At 42.8% G+C, this 22,100-nt stretch overlaps 1 protein-coding gene and 1 long non-coding RNA gene across 3 annotated transcripts in view; one reads left to right on the top strand and one right to left on the bottom strand.

Annotated features, from left to right (window-relative positions):
* Positions 1–2,010: 2,010 nt before the first annotated feature.
* LOC101936037 (V-type proton ATPase subunit S1-like) overlaps positions 2,011–22,100 on the bottom strand; it is an 87,188-nt gene continuing 67,098 nt past the window's right edge. For both annotated transcript variants that reach the window (XM_005305681.5, XM_024109106.3), the window contains exons 8-11: positions 21,031–21,272; positions 20,380–20,433; positions 10,045–10,282; positions 2,011–5,459 (exon numbers count right to left, since the gene is read on the bottom strand). In XM_005305681.5, coding sequence (XP_005305738.2) covers positions 5,250–5,459; positions 10,045–10,282; positions 20,380–20,433; positions 21,031–21,272 — 744 coding nt within the window. In that variant the 3' untranslated portion in view covers positions 2,011–5,249. The remainder of the gene's footprint in view (positions 5,460–10,044; positions 10,283–20,379; positions 20,434–21,030; positions 21,273–22,100) is intronic.
* Positions 18,202–22,100, top strand: part of LOC135973264 (uncharacterized) — a 38,244-nt gene continuing 34,345 nt past the window's right edge. Inside the window, exon 1 of the long non-coding RNA XR_010590079.1 lies at positions 18,202–18,591. This is a non-coding gene — a long non-coding RNA (uncharacterized LOC135973264). The remainder of the gene's footprint in view (positions 18,592–22,100) is intronic.

Here is a 22,100-nt window from a genome sequence, read left to right as displayed (position 1 = left end):
ATTTTTTTTAATATTTGGGTTATTGTAATTTTCTTTTTTTATCATTTAAAATAATTTTATTTTAATCTCTGCTGATTTCTATTTTTTTATTTAAACCTTCAACTATTTATATATTTTAAAGAAAAACTAGTAACTTCTATTATTTTTTAAAAGGTACCTGTTTAGACTCCCCCCTCTATATCTATCTATATACACAAACTTTCTAAGAATTTGACTAGTGCCTATTAAAGTCAACAGAAAAAACTTCCATTGACTTCAATGACCTTTGGATCAGGTTCAAGTGCTCTTGTCCTCCAGACCTGTCTAACCTTCTCTTTTATTGGAGCCATACCAAAACGGGCATGTTTTCACAAGTAAGTAGAAACAACATGAATTGGCTCTAAGCTGTTTTATGCAACCAGAAATATGTAGGCCTGGGATACACCTGACATGAATGTTACCTGGCAAAAAAAGTTGTCCCCTCATGTATTAATGTTGCCATAAGATAGAATATGTTGTTGGAATTTCCTTATTAACTGTGCCAGCCTAGGAGACGATCCAAGGAACTGTGACTCTCAGGCACCCATCTGGGAGTCTGCTCTGTCCCCCATCCCAGACTCCCAATCTGGGCAAGCCTATGACACTTCGCCGGTGAGAGGAAGAGCTTACACTCTCATTTCCCTACACTGCTGTGTAGGGCCCCATAATAACCAAGTCAGTACAGAGCAAAGTCTGTTCCAACCTCTTGTTGGTTTTAGGTAAAAAACATGACAAACTTGTTTGCACAGCAAAGTCTATTTTTCATAATTATCTTGCTCTACCCTGCTTATCAGTTATACCACCAATAATTTGGTCTCTAAATAATCCAAATTCATATGAATTTGCTTTAAAAAAAGTTACTTCCAATTTTCCATGATGTCACCATGCAGCCAGTTTCTTGCAAAGAAAATGTGCATTCCTCAAGTGATATTCTTGTATGGAATAAAGCACATTACACTTCTAAGTTTTAAATGAGAAACTGCAGTCCCCTTTTGCTCCTGTGAGAATTCAATTTAGGTCTCCAATGCTGCTGGGCCCGCCCCATGAAGCAGTGTGGAGGATTTCACCCTCTTCAGTTTCTTTGCAATGCTATTTGCTTCTAGGAAAATCTGTAAACACTGCAACCTCTCCTTCCAGTTCCCTTGTATTCAGGTGGATTCATTTTCCACTCTTTTGCCAGAGATTTAGTTTACTTCTTATTCAATATAATAATGATGTGAAACACAGAATTGCTAGTAAGAGACTCCTCTTTATTTCCTGGCTCCTGTCATGAGACATAGGCCAGGGTTACAAAACTTTAGACTCCTATCACATAACAGGGGATCAGCATTCTCTGATTCCATTGGCTACTGTTACACAAGTGATATCAAAACCACCACAAAGAATGAAAGTGTTAATGCACTAATTTATTTTACTATCATAACTTTCTTTAAAAAATTCTTTATTGCAAATAATTTTCCATGTTTATTCTAAGACCAAAAATGAATATTTTTGTGGAAAGTTACAACAAAATTAGTTGATCTGTTTTAGAGTATGATGTGAGTGTTAAAAATGTTATGCATTCAGACATCAAACTTGCCATGAAATTAGTTCTCACTGAAGACAAGTGGCTTTTGTAATATTTAGCAATGTACTCAGTAGTCAGGTTGCCTGGTGTCAAGGCTGATTCCCCACTCTGGCACTTTGAGTGCAGAAGGTGGGGGCCCGCAAGGATTCTAAATATTAATACTGGCCACTCCAGGCTTGTATTAAATTCCTAAGGTTACAGCTTTACTCTGACCTTGGATGGGTAGATGCTGCCACCACCCAAGTGCAGAACACTTTTGAGAGCCCAGGATGGCGGACTTGGGAATTCCTTCTTGTGGGGTACACTCAAGCCCTTTCACCCCCCCCTCCAGGAAACAGCTGAGAAAGAAAAACAAAGGAAATCAGCTGTTGTCACCAGCTAATTAAACGACATGTGCACAAACCACAAACACAAAAATCCAATCCTGTTCTTAAAAAAGGTAAATTTTATTAAAAACAAAAAGAAAGAAAATACATCTGGAAACTCAGGCTATTGCTAGATTAAAAAAAAACCACACTTACAAGGATTAAGCATCAAGAATAACGTTCTTGACGTCCATCTTAAAGGTTACAAGCAAAACAAACGCATTTGGGGTTAGCACAGAGGAGTCCACAAGTCATGAACAAATAAAAAGAGATAAACCTAATCATGTCTTCCATTTCCTGATCTACTTACATATCTTGGATTTTAAATGAGTAGTTTCTAGGTATGATACCGATGATTTTTCATACCTGGCCCCAAGTGTCTTACAGCATAACTGCTCTGTGTCTGCTTCTCCCCAAGAACAACAACAGACAGACAAAAGGGGAGTCTTATTTCAATTTTAAAAAGTTCTAGCCTTCCCATTGGCTCTTTTGGCCAGGTGCCCACTCACTTCCTTTTACCTATGCATTGCAGTGAGACTTTTAACTCTTTACAGGTAAAGCAAGTAGAGAACAGCTACTAAGAGGAATTTTATAGCTAACTGGCTGGCTGGGTCCATAAAAGGACCCTCCCCCTTCATTTATCACACCTGGAGGGAAGGCACAATATCTTTATGAATTGTACAAGCATTCAGCTCAGTCTTAATGTGTTCAGGCTTCTGAACACACATTTTGGAAGTGGATTAAGTGAATTCACAAAAAAGCACTCAATTTGGTTTAAGAGCATCAACAGAGGGAGCTAGTGTGGAATAGCTCTTGGGCTTTAAATTCACACCCCAGCTTACTTCACAAGAGCCTCCTCATATAGACAAGCTACAGCATTAGCATAACAACCTTACATTATCTCCTTTTCATAGTCACTGCAATGCTACAACTTGATAGCTCAAAAGGGAGAATGTTAAGGAAGTTACTTGCAGCCAGCTGAGTCAATGTTAAACATAACTGGTACTGTCTACACAGACTGCAAGGTTGCGTTTAACATTGCATTAATTAACACAGCTCTTCAAGGCTGGCATTCTAACATGACCTAATTATCTAGTAAAGACTAGCCCTAGACCACCACTTTTCATTGTGATACAACATTGCATAACATTAGATTTTGAAAAACTTTCCAAGGTCACTTGATTTAGGTTATGTCTACATTGTGCACCTTAAAACGGCTGTGATGTTGTAGCCACGCCATTGCCAAGGTGTGCAATGTGGCCACTCTTCGTCGCTGGGAGAGAACTCTCCCGGTGACTAAACAAAACCACCCCAAATGAGGGGTGGTAGACTCGTCACCAGAAGAGCATCTCCCACCAACAAAGCACTGTCCACACTGGCGCTTTTTGTTGTTAAAACTTATGTCATGCAGGGGAGGTTTTTTTACGCCCCTGAGCTACGAAAGTTTTAATGACAGAAGTGCAGTGTAGACATGGCCTTAGTCTATTATTTATTTAGTGTATACTCATCTGGTGTTCTCAGGAGAAGTCTGCTAACAAGACACAATTGATCTAGAGTGATTATGTTGCACCTTCAACCAGGTGCTAATTGGATTTGGTAATGCTGATGTATGTAATGATCCCACGGTTTTTCAATATACACTGAAGGTTTTTCAAAGAGATCTGTTTCTGAAACCAAAGAGAGTATCTAGGAATCCTCAGCGATACACACATTTGTATTTTTCTACAATAAATGGCTTAATATATTTCTGAACAACAGCAAGAAAGATTCCACTTTTGGAACCCTACAAATAGATTTTCAATTTTCAACAAATCCTTTTAAAGTCTCTTTTAAGGCTGGAATTTTCAAAGGCGTTTAAGGGAGTTAGGCAGCCAAATCCCATTACAATTGAAATGGGAATCAGGCACCAAACTCTCCTTGGCTTTTATAAACCCTAGGCTAATTTTTTTCTTCAAATATATCCATAATATCCTTTTTGTCATGACAGGATAATGTTATTTTAATCTCTATTTCCAATATTCATTTTTAAATATTTCATTCCCAGTTAACTTTAGTTTCTAGCAATAATTTAGAAGTTGCATTTTTGCAAAGCTCCTGCCATCTCTGAAGGGTAGTCTGAATAATGTTGTCTATTTTTTTTTTTAAAGGTAAACTTTCTCAAAACATGTTTCTACTTCATTTATGTATCTCTACCACTTTCCCAGCTGTTACTCACACTGCCAAAATAAAATACATATGTCAATTGTCATCAAAAACTTCACCTTTTTGCCTCTTGCGTAATTAATATCTTTTTTGTGATATTCTCTATACTTAGGAGAAAAAACTTTAAAGGAGACTTGAGAAGTTTCAATAGACAATTTCTCAATAAACATTTTGTTTTCGAAGATTATCTCCAAAATACCAGGGGAATGTCTTTTTTTAAAAAACAAGCACCCCACCTCCTCCTCCCCCCAAGAATAATGAATCTACTAGAAGTTCTTACTGTTCTTTCTAATGGCTGGTTAGAGTCAGGACTGCCATTGGCTTCACCTCAGGTGTCTAAGGGTACGTGTACAGTGGGATAAAAGACCCGTGGCTGGCTTGGGTTAGCTGACTCAGGCTCATGGGTCTTGGACTACAAGGCTTGGGCTGGAGCCTGGGCTGAGACCCTCCCACCTTGTAGAGCCTCAGAGCCTGGGATCCTGCCCAAGTCCAATCATCTACCCAATCATCTACACTGCAACTTTTAGCCCCTCAGCCTGAGCCCCACAAGCCTGAGTCAGCTGACCTGGGCTCTGAGACTCAGTGCCAGTGGCTTTTTAATCGCAGTGTAGACTAACTCAGACAACTGTGAACAAATGGGTAACAGCTGGCAGAATTATGAGTGTTGCCAAGAGTAAGGTTCCCTTTTTCAGGAAGGATTTCATTGTCCAGATTTGTGGAGTTTTACTAAACCTTTCTATTACACTAACTGCTTAGGGTACATTCACTATAAAGTGGAAAGAACATAAAAATCACACATCACTAATAAGTAAGGATATAATTTAGTCATGGAGGTCACGGATTCCATGATTTTAACAAACCTCTGCGACTTCTTCAGCTTCAGCCCCCCTCCTTCCCTGATGGTGGGCTCCGGCTGTTGGCCCCCCCCCGGCAGTCAGCCCTCGCCCCTTATTTTTGGTAAAAGTCACAGACAGATCGTGGGCTTCTGTGAATGTTTATTGCCCGTGACCTGTCCTTGACTTTTACTAAAAATAACCGTGACAAAAACTTAATCTTACTAATAAGAAACATTTAAGCAATGTCAAAACAATCCATTGCTACTCTGTTTGAGGAACTGACAGAGCTTGGCCTTTGGGATCATCAAATCTACTGTTTGTTGTGAGCTGCATGATCATGTGGATTCCATAGGTCAGGATCCATAATAAAACTATTGACGTCACCAAGCCCATCCAGATTCCAGGGGAGAAGAAAGATGTACAGTCGCTTGCGTAGGAAAACAAGTTATTATGAATATTGAAGCCTTGAATCTGAGAACAAGAAAAGAATAGGTGAGCCCAAATGAATTTACACAACAAAACCTACTTTTAAGATCTATATATTCACTACAAAATCCAGGCCTGAAAAACATTGTGTGCCCTCAATTTCTATTGAAGAGGACTGAGCACCAATGCCTTTTCAGCATGATTTTTCAATTTCTCTCTTCTTCCAGGAAATTTCAGATGCATGACAGTTATTTGATTTACAAAAAGGAAGTTGTGCTTCCAAACTTCAGAGACTTGGGAATATTTTAAAGGTAAAATTCCAGGGAAGGCATGAGACTAATGTAACTTAATAACTGTTTCAGATTTGCCAACCTAAATGTTCAAAAATCATGAGCCAGGCTCCCAAAATCATGAGGTTGGCTTAAAAATCATGACATTTAAAAAAAATAACACATTTGGGGCTTTTTATTTATTTTATTTTATTTCAGTGTTTGAGCATTAGAGTGTGTTTTTAAGCTTTTTCCCACAACTCTGAAAGTTAGAAACTTACTAGAGGAGTAGGGGAGGGGAAAAAAAGAAAGAACCGAGATTCTCACATATTAACATGACTCTGGGAGATGGGGCTTTAAGGAAAACACCAAATATCATGAGACTTGTGATAAAAATCACAAGAGTTGGCAACACTGCATATTTTTGTGAAAGTCAGTTATTTGAATCACCTTTCCCCATCATGCAAATATAAGCAAGAAAGCAGAATTCCAAAGATAGCTAATATATTTTGCTCCTTATATAATTATCTCTATGTATGTAATTCTGAAATATAAACTTACCATAGAAACAGCAAAATGGACATACAGGCGGACACATCACTAACATTCATTGACCTGCCATGAACTACGGTGTGATTTTGTGGTAGTAACATGGTGTTTGTACTAGAAATGCTTAGGTTTTCATATGAAAGAGTGATCTGGATTTCTAGCTAGTAAGAATTAAGTCTTTGTCCCTTTTGTCCATAGACCTTTTGTGTCCCCAGTTCATCAGGGGATAGTAAGGGTGGAGCATCCCCCAGAGAAGCCATTTTTGTTTTATTTTTCCCAGGGCTGTATTTATTAATTTGTAATGAATTTGTACACATTTATGAAGTAATTGCTTAGTGAAAATAAATAAAAAAATATTTCACAGCTCTAGGAGGCAGCTTGAGTTGCAAAACTTTGCAACCCAGATTATCTGTAGCATTTGGAAATATGCATGTGCTGTCTCTCATTCAGTTACTACAATGGCTTGCCAAAATGATGGTTAGTGCAATTCTGCATGATCTGCAAAACTAGAGCAGATGAGGAGGACTTGGCCCGTGTGGAGATAAAGACATTTTTGGAGGTACCTGCGTACTTGGGCCTCTTTCAAGAATTAAAGACCGTTCTCATTGTTACCATAGTAGTTAACTTGTTAAATCTGACTGCTTTGCACTACATCCAATTGTATGTTTTTGACTCAAGAAGGATTATGGAAAACAAACATTTGGGTTGGGAGGCTGAGTTTGTACACAGCTTTAGTAAGTGATGCGTTTGCCAGGGCATTTCATCGTTAAGCCACTGTTTAGACATCACACCAAAGCTGGAATGAGAGCCACACAATATGGTTTGAAAGATTGATTGAAAAAAAGCAGATGATGCTTCATGTCATTTTGGTTCTCAAAGGATTGAGCTTCTGTGAAACAATACATGCTTGTTACCATGCTTCCAGGACACTCTAGGGTACTTAACAGAGGGATCGATCAGTTTTTACTAGGGCAATTAAATTTGTTGGAGCTACAGCCACGAAGACTGAATTTTATCGTATGTGGTAGTATTATTCCTTATTCAAGCAGGATTATGCCTAGCAAACCTTTAAGTGGGAGCTTTAATTATACATTCTTGAAATGCTATGTTTACTTTTAGGAAACAACTGTAGTTTATTTCAGGTTCTCTTATTGCTTTTCTGATATTTTATCATTACTATGCGGGTGTTGCTGGATCCCAGCTGGCAAATAAAGATGCGACTCCCTGCAGATTTGCCACCTGTGTAGAAGTTAAAAATACATAGATACATAATCCTAGTTAGTTATTTTTATATAAATCTTTTGATAAGGATTCCAGCCCACTGTAGGTTTTAATTCTAGTGTTTCAGTTAGTATTATTGTTATAGGCTTGCCTATTCTGTATTTACTCTTTTTTATTTTTAAAATGAAATTGTATTTTGTGCAGTGTATTGTACATTTTGAATGGAGTTTCCTAATCATTTGACCTTTAACAAAACCTTAACATAGATTTGTTATGTAGATTGTGATGGGTATCCTCAAGGGCAACATGTAAAAGCTGAGGTTTGAAATAGTTTAGCCTTGAAAATCCTAAAATTCCGGCCTCAGTGTCTTGAGCATTTGCCCTGAGCAGCAAAAGGGGCTACTAACAAGTATGACAGACACTGAAGAAAAATGAAAAGCCTGGATGCAGCTTTAAAAACAACAACGAGCTTTCATTTAGTAGACTATACAGACAGCACTAAAGGGAAAGGAGGAAGCACTTGGTAAAAGGAACCTCAAAATACTAGAGCAGTCCACCATTGATCTATACACCGGTGCTGGTACTTCAGCCATCTGTCACTGGTACAAATTAATGACCAGATTCTGTGCTGAACTCTGGTCTGTAGTCATTGCTCACCTCCCAAAGAACTGTGCTTTTAGTGGAATTTGAGCACTCTGAACCTTAATCTTATGAAAAGAGCTATACTGGAATTGTCAGAGCTTCACTGAATATCAGAGAGAATACAGTGAGAGGATGGAGGGGTTCTGGTTGTTCCAGACAAGTCAAACAGTTGCCGAAAGAGTTTGGGAACTAGTAGCCTAGAAACCAAGAGCTGAGAAAACTGCAAAGAGTGCGGCGCATTCACCCGCTTGGGAGCTGGGTCTTCTTCATTCACTACAGCCTACTGGGGAACAGCATCTGGTGACCTTTTGAACCAGGGTCTCTGTCATAGTGGAAGATTTGGGGCTTGCCCAAAAGGAGAAAAAAGAGGGGCCTGGACATTGCTGTGATAATTTGTGTGGAACTCTGAGTGAAATCATAATCCAGTGAGCGGGGCATTAACCTCATCCCACACCCCTGCTGCGGCTATCAAACCGAGAGTCAAGTTTCACCACATCATAGAAGAGACTGTTGCCATTTAAAGTGGGGTTTTGTGTATGTGTATACATACACAGTGCATAGGTTAATATGTCTTTTCATCTGGGTGTAGGAAATAGCATAATGATTGCTTTAGTATATTTTAAAACCTTTCAAGTCTTCAGTATATTTTGAAACCTGCCAGCAAGTTCTCTCCCATTTTTAGCCGTTTCTGAGAAAGATAAAGCTGTTTTGTTTGATTTGGTGTTTTGTGTGTGTGCCCTTTGAAACAGTTTAGGTCAAGATAAAGCTACTACCCCAGTTAGGGGTATGTCACTTATTAGGGGTCTCTCTGGTAACTGGGTGGGAGCACTCCACCTCACAGACTGATCTGACATGGGGAAGAGCGGCAACTGGGGAGGAGGTACCGTGACAAGAGGGTGAGGCGATTTGGAAGCTCCCTTGCCATAGTCTCCAGTGTTTAGGCTCAGTCCCGGGGTCTCACTAACAGCTGTGATGTCCCTCAAGAGGAAGGGTAATTGGGTTGCAGCCTTAAAGCCAATCCCAGAATGTTCTGGGGACCCGGTAGGCAAGGGGATGCTGGCAGGGCCGGCTCCAGGCACCAGCCGAGCAAGCTGGTGCTTGGGGCGGCAGCTTGTAGGAGGTGGCATTCCGCCCAATCCTAGGGCGGCACGGCCGCTTTTTTGTTGTTGTTGTTCCGCTCCAGCTGCCCTGTAGGGGGCAGCGGCGTGGAGGATGGGAGCGCCCTGCAGCAAGCCCAGCAGGGCAGCCCGCATCCTTCCTTCCCAGCCGACTGGAGTGGCGTGGAGCCCTCCTGGCAGGGGGCATGACGGGAGGGGCCGCGTGGCAGCGCCCCGCTGAAGCCCGGGCCGCCCCCCTTCTCTCTCTCCCACTGCTCCCTTCCCCTCCCCCCGCTAGCCGGGGCACATCTGCAGGGCAGGGAGTCCCCCTGCACCCTGGCTCTGGCCGCGCCGCAGGTTTTCTTTTTTTTTTTCTATCGCTAGATAGACCAGGGGGAAGGAAGTCTTCTGGAATTACTAATGTCCCATCCCTTCCCACAGGTGGGGAACTACACTCAGCCTGTTCCCCCAAGTAAAGCTGGGGGCAGTGAGAGATGGGTTGTTTCTTGTCCCACCAAGATAACTTAGGTTGGGATCGGGTCCCATTTTATAATATATCTTCCCCTATCCCCATTACCCTGATTGAGTGTATTACTGTCTATTGTTTTTTTCCCTTTCTGTAGATGACTTTATAGTGACTTGTTTTTTTCAGTTGTTCTCATGTTGTTGTTCAGAAGCTGCCTGCTCCCTCTTTCCCCTGTTCATTAGCTCCCGTAGTGGGCAAATAGCTTTCTTTTAATGTTTTTTTTAGAGTTGAACTAAAAGTACAGGTGTTATGAATATATGCTGTTCAACACCTACTCTAGCAAGTAATCGTTCCTGGAATTGCCTCTGAAATGGCAGTGTACTCACTTGGAACTCTGAAAGGTAAACATCCCAGTTCTTTGCTTCACTGTTGGCTGGAATCAGCTTTGCACCATAGAGACTGCTGGTCCCCACCAGCTGACAATGAAATGAATACTCTGCAGGAGCAGAGATGATGGAGACATTAAATCTAGCGACCATTTGGTTGTCATGTGCAATCTCAACAGAATCTAAAGTAAACCATTTTCGAGCAGAGCCTGTATAGAACTTCTTGGTCATTAGAAATCTACAGAGAAGAGAAACAGAATAAATAGAGTCAAACTGACATGGAAAAAGTTATAATATTCATTGGTGTGCATGCTTAACCCACAGTAGAATCCAACAGGGACCATCACTCAGAGAAGAACAGATGGCAGACGAGATTAATCATCACTAGCTCTTTGCCCAGGAGACTGCAGTTAGTATCTCCTCATACAAGAGGACAGGTCATGAGTGAAGTGACTTTGTGAATCTTGTTTTACCACTTGTTACAGTTTTGTATAATAAGCAATGTTTTTGTAATGTGAATAAGCATTTATTGTTTCATTCTGCAAGGGACTGTTATAGTGCCATATTTCATAAACAAACCAGCAGAAGCTGAAAGATTGTCTGCAGAACTGCAGTATTTTGCAATAAATATTTGTATGGGATTTTTTAAAGAAAAGTATTTTTATGAAGGGTACAGACATGAAAACCACTTTGATTTATTATAGCAACTGTTTCTTGGTTCAGATGACTAAATGGCCATTTGCATGTTCAAATACCTGAATTTATACCTGGAGGCACAATTTTATCACTCTAGGTATGTTTAGAACCCCCATCACTAAAATATGAGCACCTTCCAAGTATTCTAAAATAGAAAAATATTGAGATAATATGTGTAACGCCGACAGACCCCAGTCATCGGCAGGCAGGATTGTACCTGGGACCTCTGGAGCTTAGTGCATGAGCCTCTACTGCATGAGTTAAAAGCCAACTGGCTGTTAGCTACGGCTGTAGAGCAGACTCATTTTACCTCTCTCTTTAAGTGGTCTCGGTGCCACTAGATGGGACAGAACACCACACCCAGAAGGTGTGTGGGTTACATATGGAAGTTTCCCTCCTTTGGTGGACCTGAATCCTATTGCAAATTTGTACCATGTTGCATTCAGGTATTCCAGTTCTCTCATATTAAATATATTCTCTGTGTCAGTTGAGAGGGTTGCTATTGGAGATTTCACACTTTTCTCCTTATTTTACCATGCTCAGTATTTTAATTCTACCTAGTTTAAATTAATTTTGTTTGTCTAGTGCTAGCTGAAGAATTTTTTCAGTAACTTGCAATTACAGTCAGAGTCCTTGGGGTTCTCCCCGGAGGGTGAGTATAAATTTGGGTACTCTAAGCTGTCGGCCCACCAGGAGTATTAGATGTGGACTTTGAAAATTTTAGGTGATGTTTAGGTGCTGCTGCAATAGGTGCCAAACAAATCTGTAAATACAAATTACAAAAAAATCAAAAACAAAAAGCAAATTAAAAATAAAATATGTGTAGGTAGTAATTTTTGTAGTAGATAAATAGGTAGCAAGTAAAATAGACACAACGTATCAATTGTCTGACTAACAAAGATGATATGGCTGAAGTATCTATCTCAGAGCCAAAAACAGTCCTTAGTTTGAGCAGGAAACACCTTATTATAGTAGAGATTCTGGTCATGAACAGGAATTGAATCTCATCACAATATTTTTATTATTTGTTATTTGTATTACAGTAGCACCTGGGGTGCCAGTTACAGACCAGGACCCCATTGTGCTAGGTGCTGTACAAGCACAGAATGTCCTGAACTCTTGTAAATCACTTATCTCAGGGCTGCAATCACTATAAATAGAGCAATTGTCCAATAAGACGCCCCAAAAGACCAAACAGGACCACAACTTTCAATAAAACATACTATCAGTTTAATATACACACAATACTTGAATTGCTAATTCTACATGACCAATACCAACACCAGCAATAACTAAGTAATATTTGTAAATGGGTAAAGGCTAAGGGATCGACTGGACCACTTGGGCATGGCCCTGCAATAGAGCTGCATGGTGGAGTGCTCACAGTACTACATACCTTCAAGGTATGCAACATCCTCTCCCACCCCTGAATGGCCAGCCAGTTCTGCTGGCCTGTGCGTGAGTGAGATTGCAGTCATGACTCTGCCTACTCATTGCTCCTCCTTACCCCACCCCCTTTGGGTAATGTGTACCCCTACAGGAATAGCAAGGAAGCAGTTCCTGCACTCCTATGGGTATAGGTATTGCAATTCTGTCCAGACTTTGCACAGGCTGTGCATAAAATGGAACAAGTTTCTTATCCCTCTGCTACTGTTTGCTCCCACCCAAAGCTAGGCAGAATGTAGCTCTCCTTTAGGAGTCATAATTATACAACCAAATAAACCAAAGTGATGCAGAATGGAGAGGAAGGGTAGGATGTTTTATAGCTATCTATATGGCTTTTGATGCAGTGCTTAAAAAATAGCATTGTTGGAATAAAAAAGGTGAACAAATGGAACGTATTCTCAAGTCATGGAAGATAATCAACAACAACTTCTGATTCTTGTAAACATGTACTATTATTTGTATTGCAATAGTGCTGAGAGGCCTGATAAAAGATTGGAACTGTTCAGACACATTTTAAGGGACAGGCAGGAAGCTTCAAGATAATCAGCTTTGAAATATCAAGGTTTTTGTACAAACCAACAAAAATGCTTAGTTGCACTTAAAATAAACCAGTCTTGCTTATAGCTTGGAGGATGACCATCTCTCAGGATCCCAGGTTAGTTTCCCAGTTCTAAATTCTGTCCTCTCTTAGGTTACCAGAAATCTTTCTTTACAAAGCTCCATGAAGTAGGCCACCAGCTTCTGACTGAGGATTCTTGGCTTACTTCCCCATCCCTTTAAATATGGGCAGCAGAAAACTTCAGCGAGGAATTAACGTCTTGCCTTTTGGTGGTACGCAAGGAAACTGTTCATAGTGGAAGACAGTGACAATTTAATACTTGATTCAAGGATTCAATTAACATGGGGATCTAATAATCATTAAAATATGGTTCTACTGGGAAAGTAGTCATCCACCGCTTTTGTCCCTCAGATTTAGGATCAGATTTTCTCAGCGTAAATTTTTCCTAACTGCTAGTCTTGAAAACTCAATCCAGGATCTGAGTGTCAAGCTGAGTACTTTTTTCCATGCATCCATCACCTTTAATAACAATCTGCTGGCCAAATTTTGCCCCCACATTAACTGCTGTGGAACTTCCTTCAGCCCTAAGTGTCTTTGAACAAGTTGGAATTTAGTAAATAAGTCTATTTATGATCTCCAAGAAGGAAGAGAACAAGCTTGACACTCATATCCTAGATTGAGTTTTCAGGACTAGCAGTTAGCCTCTGCGGGGCTAAGAGGAGTAAAATGAAATAATACTTTTTCTGTCACTGAAGTGAGCAGATATGGTTTTGACTATACACAGACCTTAAGAATTGTTGAGGTAGCATGTGCCATTTTACATTGTGGCTTTTCAGAGCAAAACCACACTTTGAACTGTAAATAAAATTATCAGGAGAAACCATTCTCTTCAGTGGACTTCCTGTCCCTCTTTTCTTGGCTGTCTCAAGATCTTCTTATGAAACTGGAGTCTATCTCTTATGCAGTCTTGGAAGAGCAAAAAACTTCTTTTTAACAATGCCCAAATAAACAAGCCCCAGATAATCTCCTGTCTTCTTTACTGTATGCTGAAGTTGAACAGACCTTATGAAATTTTCTAAATTCTGTGGTGGTCACCCCTCTTTCACTTATTGTTCTACCCGAGGCTGTTCAGATAGAGGGCATCAATGTTTTATTATATTGTTGCATGTTTCTATGAGCCCTTTTCCCATTGTATTAATAGCTCTTAGAGCCCCAGTGGAGGAAATGTAAGCTTTGTAGTTTAATACCCTTTCTAATTCCATCCTATTTTCTTTTACCTTAGATCATAGAATCATAGAATCATAGAATATCAGAGTTGGAAGGGACCTCAAGAGGTCATCTAGTCCAACCCCCTGCTCAAAGCAGGACCAATTCCCAGCTAAATCATCCCAGCCAGGGCTTTGTCAAGCCGGGCCTTAAAAACCTCCAAGGAAGGAGACTCCACCACCTCCCTAGGTAACGCATTCCAGTGTTTCACCACCCTCCTAGTGAAATAGTTTTTCCTGATATCCAACCTGGACCTCCCCCACCGCAACTTGAGACCATTGCTCCTTGTTCTGTCATCTGCCACCACTGAGAACAGCCGAGCTCCATCCTCTTTGGAACCCCCCTTCAGGTAGTTGAAGGCTGCTATCAAATCCCCCCTCATTCTTCTCTTCTGGAGACTAAACAATCCTAGTTCTCTCAGCCTCTCCTCGTAAGTCATGTGCTCCAGACCCCTAATCATTTTTGTTGCCCTCCGCTGGACTCTTTCCAATTTTTCCACATCCTTCTTGTAGTGTGGGGCCCAAAACTGGACACAGTATTCCAGATGAGGCCTCACCAATGTCGAATAAAGGGGAACGATCACGTTCCTCGATCTGCTGGCAATGCCCCTACTTATACAGCCCAAAATGCCGTTAGCCTTCTTGGCAACAAGAGCACACTGTTGACTCATATCCAGCTTCTCATCCACTGTGACCCCTAGGTCCTTTTCAGCAGAACTGCTACCTAGCCATTCGGTCCCTAGTCTGTAGCAGTGCATGGGATTCTTCCGTCCTAAGTGCAGGACTCTGCACTTGTCCTTGTTGAACCTCATCAGGTTTTTTTCTGCCCAATCCTCTAATTTGTCTAGGTCCCTCTGTATCCGATCCCTACCCTCTAGTGTATCTACCACGCCTCCTAGTTTAGTGTCATCTGCAAACTTGCTGAGAGTGCAGTCCACACCATCCTCCAGATCATTAATAAAGATATTAACAAAACCGGCCCCAGGACCGACCCTTGGGGCACTCCACTTGAAACCGGCTGCCAACTAGACATGGAGCCATTGATCACTACCCGTTGAGCCCGACGATCTAGCCAGCTTTCTATCCACCTTACAGTCCATTCATCCAGCCCATACTTCTTTAACTTGGTGGCAAGAATACTGTGGGAGACAGTATCAAAAGCTTTGCTAAAGTCAAGAAATAACACATCCACTGCTTTCCCCTCATCCACAGAGCCAGTTATCTCATCATAGAAGGCAATTAGGTTAGTCAGGCACGACTTCCCCTTCGTGAATCCATGCTGACTGTTCCTGATCACTTTCCTTTCCTCTAAATGTTTCATAATTGATTCCTTGAGGACCTGCTCCATAATTTTTCCAGGGACTGAGGTGAGGCTGACTGGCCTGTAGTTCCCCGGATCCTCCTTCTTCCCTTTTTTAAAGATGGGCACTACATTAGCCTTTTTCCAGTCATCTGGGACCTCCCCCGATCGCCATGAGTTTTCAAAAATAATGGCTAATGGCTCTGCAATCTCACCCGCCAACTCCTTTAGCACCCTCGGATGCAGCGCATCCGGCCCCATGGACTTGTGCACGTCCAGTTTTTCTAAATAGTCCCGAACCACTTCTTTCTCCACAGAGGGCTGGTCACCTTCTCCCCATGCTGTACTGCCCAGTGCAGCAATCTGGGAGCTGACCTTGTGCGTGAAGACAGAGGCAAAAAAATCATTGAGTACATTAGCTTTTTCCACATCCTCGGTCACTAGGTTGCCTCCCTCATTCAGTAAGGGGCCCACACTTTCCTTGATTTTCTTCTTGTTGCTAACATACCTGAAGAAACCCTTCTTGTTACTCTTAACATCTCTTGCTAACTGCAACTCCAAGTGTGATTTGGCCTTCCTGATTTCACTCCTGCACGCCTGAGCAATATTTTTATACTCCTCCCTGGTCATTTGTCCAATCTTCCACTTCTTATAAGCCTCTTTTTTGCGTTTAAGATCAGCAAGGATTTCACTGTTTAGCCAAGCTGGTCGCCTGCCATATTTACTATTCTTTCTACACATCGGGATGGTTTGTTCCTGCAACCTCAATAAGGATTCTTTAAAATACAGCCAGCTCTCCTGGACCCCTTTGCCCTTCATGTTATTCTCCCAGGGGATCCTGCCCATCTGTTCCCTGAGGGAGTCAAAGTCTGCTTTTCTGAAGTTCAGGGTCCATATTCTGCTGCTCTCCTTTCTTCCTTGTGTCAGGATCCTGAACTCAACCATCTCATGGTCACTGCCTCCCAGGTTCCCATCCACTTTTGCTTCCCCTACTAGTTCTTCCCTGTTTGTGAGCAGCAGGTCAAGAAAAGCTTTGCCCCTAGTTGGTTCCTCCAGCACTTGCACCAGGAAATTGTCCCCTACGCTTTCCAAAAATTTCCTGGATTGCCTGTGCACCGCTGTATTGCTCTCCCAGCAGATATCAGGGTGATTAAAGTCTCCCATGAGAACCAGGGCCTGCGATCTAGCAACTTCTGCTAGTTGCCAGAAGAAAGCCTCGTCCACCTCATCCCCCCTGGTCTATTGCTACTTTGTTTTCAAGCTACCATCCAATAATTTCAATTCTGCTTTCAATTATTTACTCTATCCAATTATTTTCTTCTCATAGATTTCATCTCCTTAGGTCATCTCCTAAAATGTATCCCAAACTAATTTCAGGTGAACTATATCCTTATCAAATTAATCATAGTATTTTTAAGGCCAAATTCTGTGCTCAGACATGTGCATGCAACTCCCACTTCACTGGGAGTTACTCACAAGCTTCCAAGGTAGGATTTGGCTCTAGGTTTCATAGTAGCCTTTCAAGCACGGGCAGACCCAAGATTGTTCCAAAGAGGAGATCTAAAGATGGTGGAACTTGGGTGGAGGACAGTGGCTCATCCATTCCTGCCAGCTTGTGGGGCTCCTCTGCAAGAACTCCTGGTGATAAGTTATGCTTATCCCATACTGTTAAGCTTATGCCATGCTTAACAGTGTGGGATAAGCATAACTGGGGAGAAGCCATTGTCAATACAATGCCCCCTATGGACCTTCCTGATTCACTGTTTCGAACATTTAAAGTGAGGTTTTTGTGCAAGACAATGGGTGTGCAGCCAATTAATCTCCTATGAAGCTGTGCTGCTATAGGGGATAGGTCTGGATTCATGTAGCTGTACTATGTTCTACCCATGGATGCTTTAGATCTTTGGGGTTTGCATGTCACAACCCCTTCTATTCAGTGACCCATTGAAAGACATTTTTAGCTCATTAGAAAGGCTTGTTCAAACAGATGTTCTTACAGATAACAACTGGGTTAGAAATCCCTTTAAGTTTATCAGTCAAGTAAACTAAGGTACCAAAGAAGAAATTTCATAAGTAATTAGATAAAATGAGATATAAAAAAAAAAACATAGCAAAATCAATTGTGAGAAAGTAACCTTTCCCTCCCCACAAAGGAACTTCTTTGTCTCACATCCTATAAAAGGTAAGAGGTTGTAGGAGTTAGACTGGGAATGAGCAAACTGCCAACATTCCACTTCTTACAGAAGAAGAGACTGGGGTGCCATCTTTTCATCATTCATAAAAGGTGGTAAAATATACTTTCTTTCTGTATTCCGTATAGCGCTGTATTAATCTTTGACTAATAATCTGGTTAAATAATTCCAACTGAACCAGTTATTTGAAATCATGAATAATTATTAAATTTAAATATGCAACAGCAGTCACCCACTCACAGAAGATGTTCAGCACTTTGCAGCACTGGGCCATTACACTGTAAATTTCATTACTGACTTCTTTTGTTTCATTTTGCAAAACACTGAATACTCTGATAGTGCTCCCTGAATAATAAGACTGCAAGCACAGCGATGGATATGGAACTACTGTTTAGATATTAGACTTACTTACACATCACTATCCCGACTATATTTATTCTGGCTTGTGGAATAGTCCTACAATGGATACGATTAAGTAGATGATTCATAAACCCAAGAGCAGCATGGGAAATGGGTACACTTTTGACACCGCTAGAAATAGGAAAGTTCATGTGCCAATGCCCTATGAACATAATTGTTTTGCTACACTTTTTTTTAATTAAGAGAAGACCTTATCTATGGACATCAAAAAGGTTTACAGATCTTTAAAGTTACATGTGCATCCTACACTATACATAAGGGTCTTGCCTATTGGTTCATGACTCTTTCATGCATTGTAAAAAGAGTCAGCACAGAGAAACAAAAATTGGTTAACTGTAGTGAGTTCCCCCGGAGGGGGGAAGAGCCCATCCGGAGGCCGGAGTGGGCGGAGCTAGGGAGCTCTGAGCTCGCCCCTCAGGGGGGGTCAGGCGGCGACCCGGAAGTACAAAGGCTCGCCCTCAGAACTCAGTAAGGCCCCAGCCGCTGGAGAGACCAGACGTCTCCAGCCTAGCTCGGGGCTGGGAAGTCTCCGCGGCCCGGGGCGGCTGCCAGGAGCCGCCGGGCCTGCCCTGCGCCCGCTACCCGGAGGAGCTGCCGGACTTGCTGAACGATCCCTGGCCTGATGAACCCATGGTCCAGGATTTCCCCGAGACCGACACCAGCCCCCAGGTAGGCCCCAAGGGGGAGTGTGGAAGTAGCCCGGGGCAGGGCCGGCTCTGGCTTTTTTGCTGCCCCAGGCAGCCGGACAGCCGGAGCCCCGGGGGGAGGGCGGCGAGCCCCGGCGGGGGCTCCGCTCTCCCCCCGGCAGCCGGGGGGAGGGCACCAGGGGGGGAGGGCGGCCGGAGCCCTGGGAGGAGGGCGGTGAGCCCCGGTGGGGGCTCTGCTCTCCCCCCGGCGGCCGGGGGGCCGGAGCCCTGGGAGGAGGGCGGCGAGTCCCGGCCGGGGCTCCACTCTCCCCCCGGCGGCCAGAGCGCAGGGGGCAGGGCGGTGAGAGGGCGGCGAGCCCCAGCCATGGCCCTGCTCTCCCTGGGGGCCGGAGCGCCACGCCGCCCCCCTCCAGGTGCCGCCCCAAGCACAAGCCTGGTGGGCTGGTGCCTGGAGCCGGCCCTGGCCCGGGGGCAGCTGACCCCAGTCTGGCTGCAGCACTGCCAGAGCCTATGTCAGTGTGTTGCGGCCAGGATCCCCACTGACGAAGCAGTGGGTCTTCTGCCGCTGCTAGGGCCCCGGGCTGGGACGCAGTGGAGTGGGAGGGCCTGCGTCCCCCCTGCCACCCAACCTGTGGGTGGCAGTCTCCTCCTCTCCCAGGCTTTTTGAGGCTTAGGCCTACTATTGTTGCTCAGACTGAGGGCCTGAGCTCCTGACTCAGCGTTTGTTGCCCGGCCCTGACCTAGGGCCTGGGTTTAAATATTTGTACTATTGTTGCTCAACCCTGACTGAGGGTCTGAGCCCTGCCATAGCATTGGTGCCCACCCTGAGCCAGGGTCGGGCTTACTGTGTCTTCCAGGATTGCAAGGGCTGCCGAGGGAGACCCTGCAGCCGGACAAAGTACCCAAGCACCAGTGGGTAGTGAGCCGGTGTGGCTCCCCGCCGCCCGGAGAGGGCCGAGCCCCGGCAAACTCTTGTACATTAACTTATAACATTTTTGAAAGATATCAACATAACTCTACGACCCATTCTAACCTTATCCCAGAACAGAAATAGTGAATAAAAATGTGCACTTGATCCTCTTCTGTTTATGTCCTAATTTACAGATACTCCTCAAATAGAAAGGTTTTATGAATAAACTATAAAGATACTGTGACAGACCCAGACCAGTGGGGTACAGGAGTCTGGTAGAAGGCAAATATACTGGTCACTGGATGAGTAGTTTTCTGTACCCTGAGTGACCAGAGCAGGGGCTGCACTAGAGTAATCAGGAACCTGCTAGAACCAGTTAAGGCAGGCAGGCTATTAGGACACCTGGAGCCAATTAAGAACAAGCTTCTAGAATCAATTAAGGCAGGGCACCTGGGTTTTAAAAAGGAGCTCACTTCAGTTTGTGGTGGGAGTGTGAGGAGCTGGGAGCAAGAGGTGCAAGGAGCTGAGAGTGAGATGTGTGCTGCTGGAGGACTGAGGAGCACAAGTGTTATCAGACACCAGGAGGAAGGTCCTGTGGTGAGAATAAGGAAGGTGTTTGGAGGAGGCCATGGGGAAGTAGCCCAGGGAGTTGTAGCTGTCATGCAGCTGTTACAGGAGGCACTATAGACAGCTGCAGTCCACAAGGCCCTGGGCTGGAACCCGGAGTAGAGGGCGGGCCTGGGTTCCCCCCAAACCTCCCAATTGACCTGGACTGTGGGTTCTCCCAGAGGGGAAGGTCTCTGGGCTGTTCCCCAACCCCCATGGTGAATCTCTGAGGCAAGAAAATCCGCCAATAAGCGCAGGACCCACCAAGATAGAGGAGGAACTTTGTCACAATACCTTATTTTTAGGTTGTTGATTCCATCCACTAACCCAGTATAGTTCAATGACAACCTACGAATAAAAAAATAGATAACTACAAAGAAATTACACAGCAAAAAGATACAGTAAACTGGACAAACATGACAAACATTTCAAGCAGAAATGCTTCATCTCCCTCCAGCAGGTGTTTTAAAAGAATGGAAAACAGAGAATGCAATGACAGGAGACCTTGTTCCATGAACATACTCACTGCTGGATTAATGCCATGTATTGGCATGGCTTCACTGTTGGGAAAACTTACAATGAAATTGTTGTCTCACTAATGCTAGTGGAGGTTTCAGTGGTTGTAGAAGAGAGCCAAGATGCTAACAGAAGCTGAAATACAGCAGCTCAGAGGCACTGAGGAAAGTAAAGATAACTATTCTAGCCAAAACTCATTTTAACTGTACTCTCATAAGCAAACAAGGAAAAACAATAAAAGGAAAACAGTCATAAAAAACAGAAACCAGGATTAAATGATTCCTGTGGTGTTGCCTCTGTCATTTTCCTACAAGAAAACGAAACTTGAGCTATTTTATTAAATTAATATTAGCCTGTTGAAATTGCACTACTTCTGCTTAGCTGTTAGAATCACATGCATTTTATGGTATGGATCTTTGTCCCACTCACGTTGCATTGGTGTCTGAACAAACAGATGAACTGAAATCCACCTTACGGGACACAAATGTTAAATTTGTCAAATCCGCATGAACTGATTTGTTGGCTGTGAGGCTGAAATTACTGGCATAAAAAAGAATGCATGTGCTGGTTCCATTGGTCACATTCAGTGGATAGTATGCATCTGTCACTTGCGCTTCAGTGGCCAGGAGTCGCCGTCTTGATTCCAACACTACACTGGGTCTTCTGGGAATCTGGGATAACAGCACATTAACAATTAAATTACTAAACAAAAAGAAAATTGGGACTGGTACACATAACTTTTCAGCTCTATATTGTCAGTTTGAATCCAGCTCAGGATTGCAATCACCAACCGTTATTAATATCTTACAGCTGTTCACCAAACTCATTTCATATAGACCACTGGTCTTAGTCCAGTTTCCAGTGGGCAGGTATCCTCCTCACAAAACCAGTCTCACTAACACTAGCTGAGCAACCTTGTGACAGTCTTAGCGACAGAAGACTACATGGATATGGAGCCTACCCTGTCTTTTCACCTCTCCAGGTGGCTTTTCCAGGTCAGTGTTGAGTTTCCAGCACAGTGGCTGGGCATTGTGGGGAAGTTTGTGCTGTCACTGTCCATTGCTATACCTGATGTGGGTAAAGAGAGGACGCCATTCTCAGGCACTGCTGATTGAGAACGTTTCATGAATCCTAGTTCACACTACTGAAAACTTTTAAAATAACGATAAACAACAACTGATGAAGGGGTGCAAAGAAAAAAACCAATATACTGAAAAAAGAAGAATGGCTGCAGCCTTGGAATAGTAGTGTCGTTAGTGCTATTACCTGGGAGAATTAATTGATTTTTTTAAAAATGTTGATATAAGTTCATTTTTTTTTCTCTTGGAGAACGGAAAACAAATTTCAGTTAGCCAGGCTGAAGAGCTGGGTTTTTCTGTTTTGTTTTTTGGCATGCCATTAGTTTAAAAATTGCTCAAATTTTATATTTTTTATTTTAAAAACAGGCTATTAAATCATTAGGGATTAGGCTCCTCTGATGTTTTCTGGAAAAAATAATT

The sequence above is a fragment of the Chrysemys picta genome, chromosome 1, assembly GCF_011386835.1.
Source record: "Chrysemys picta bellii isolate R12L10 chromosome 1, ASM1138683v2, whole genome shotgun sequence".
NCBI lineage: Eukaryota > Metazoa > Chordata > Testudines > Emydidae > Chrysemys > Chrysemys picta.
Note: the sequence above shows the minus strand (reverse complement) of the source record. Positions and strands in the feature narration are given on the sequence as shown.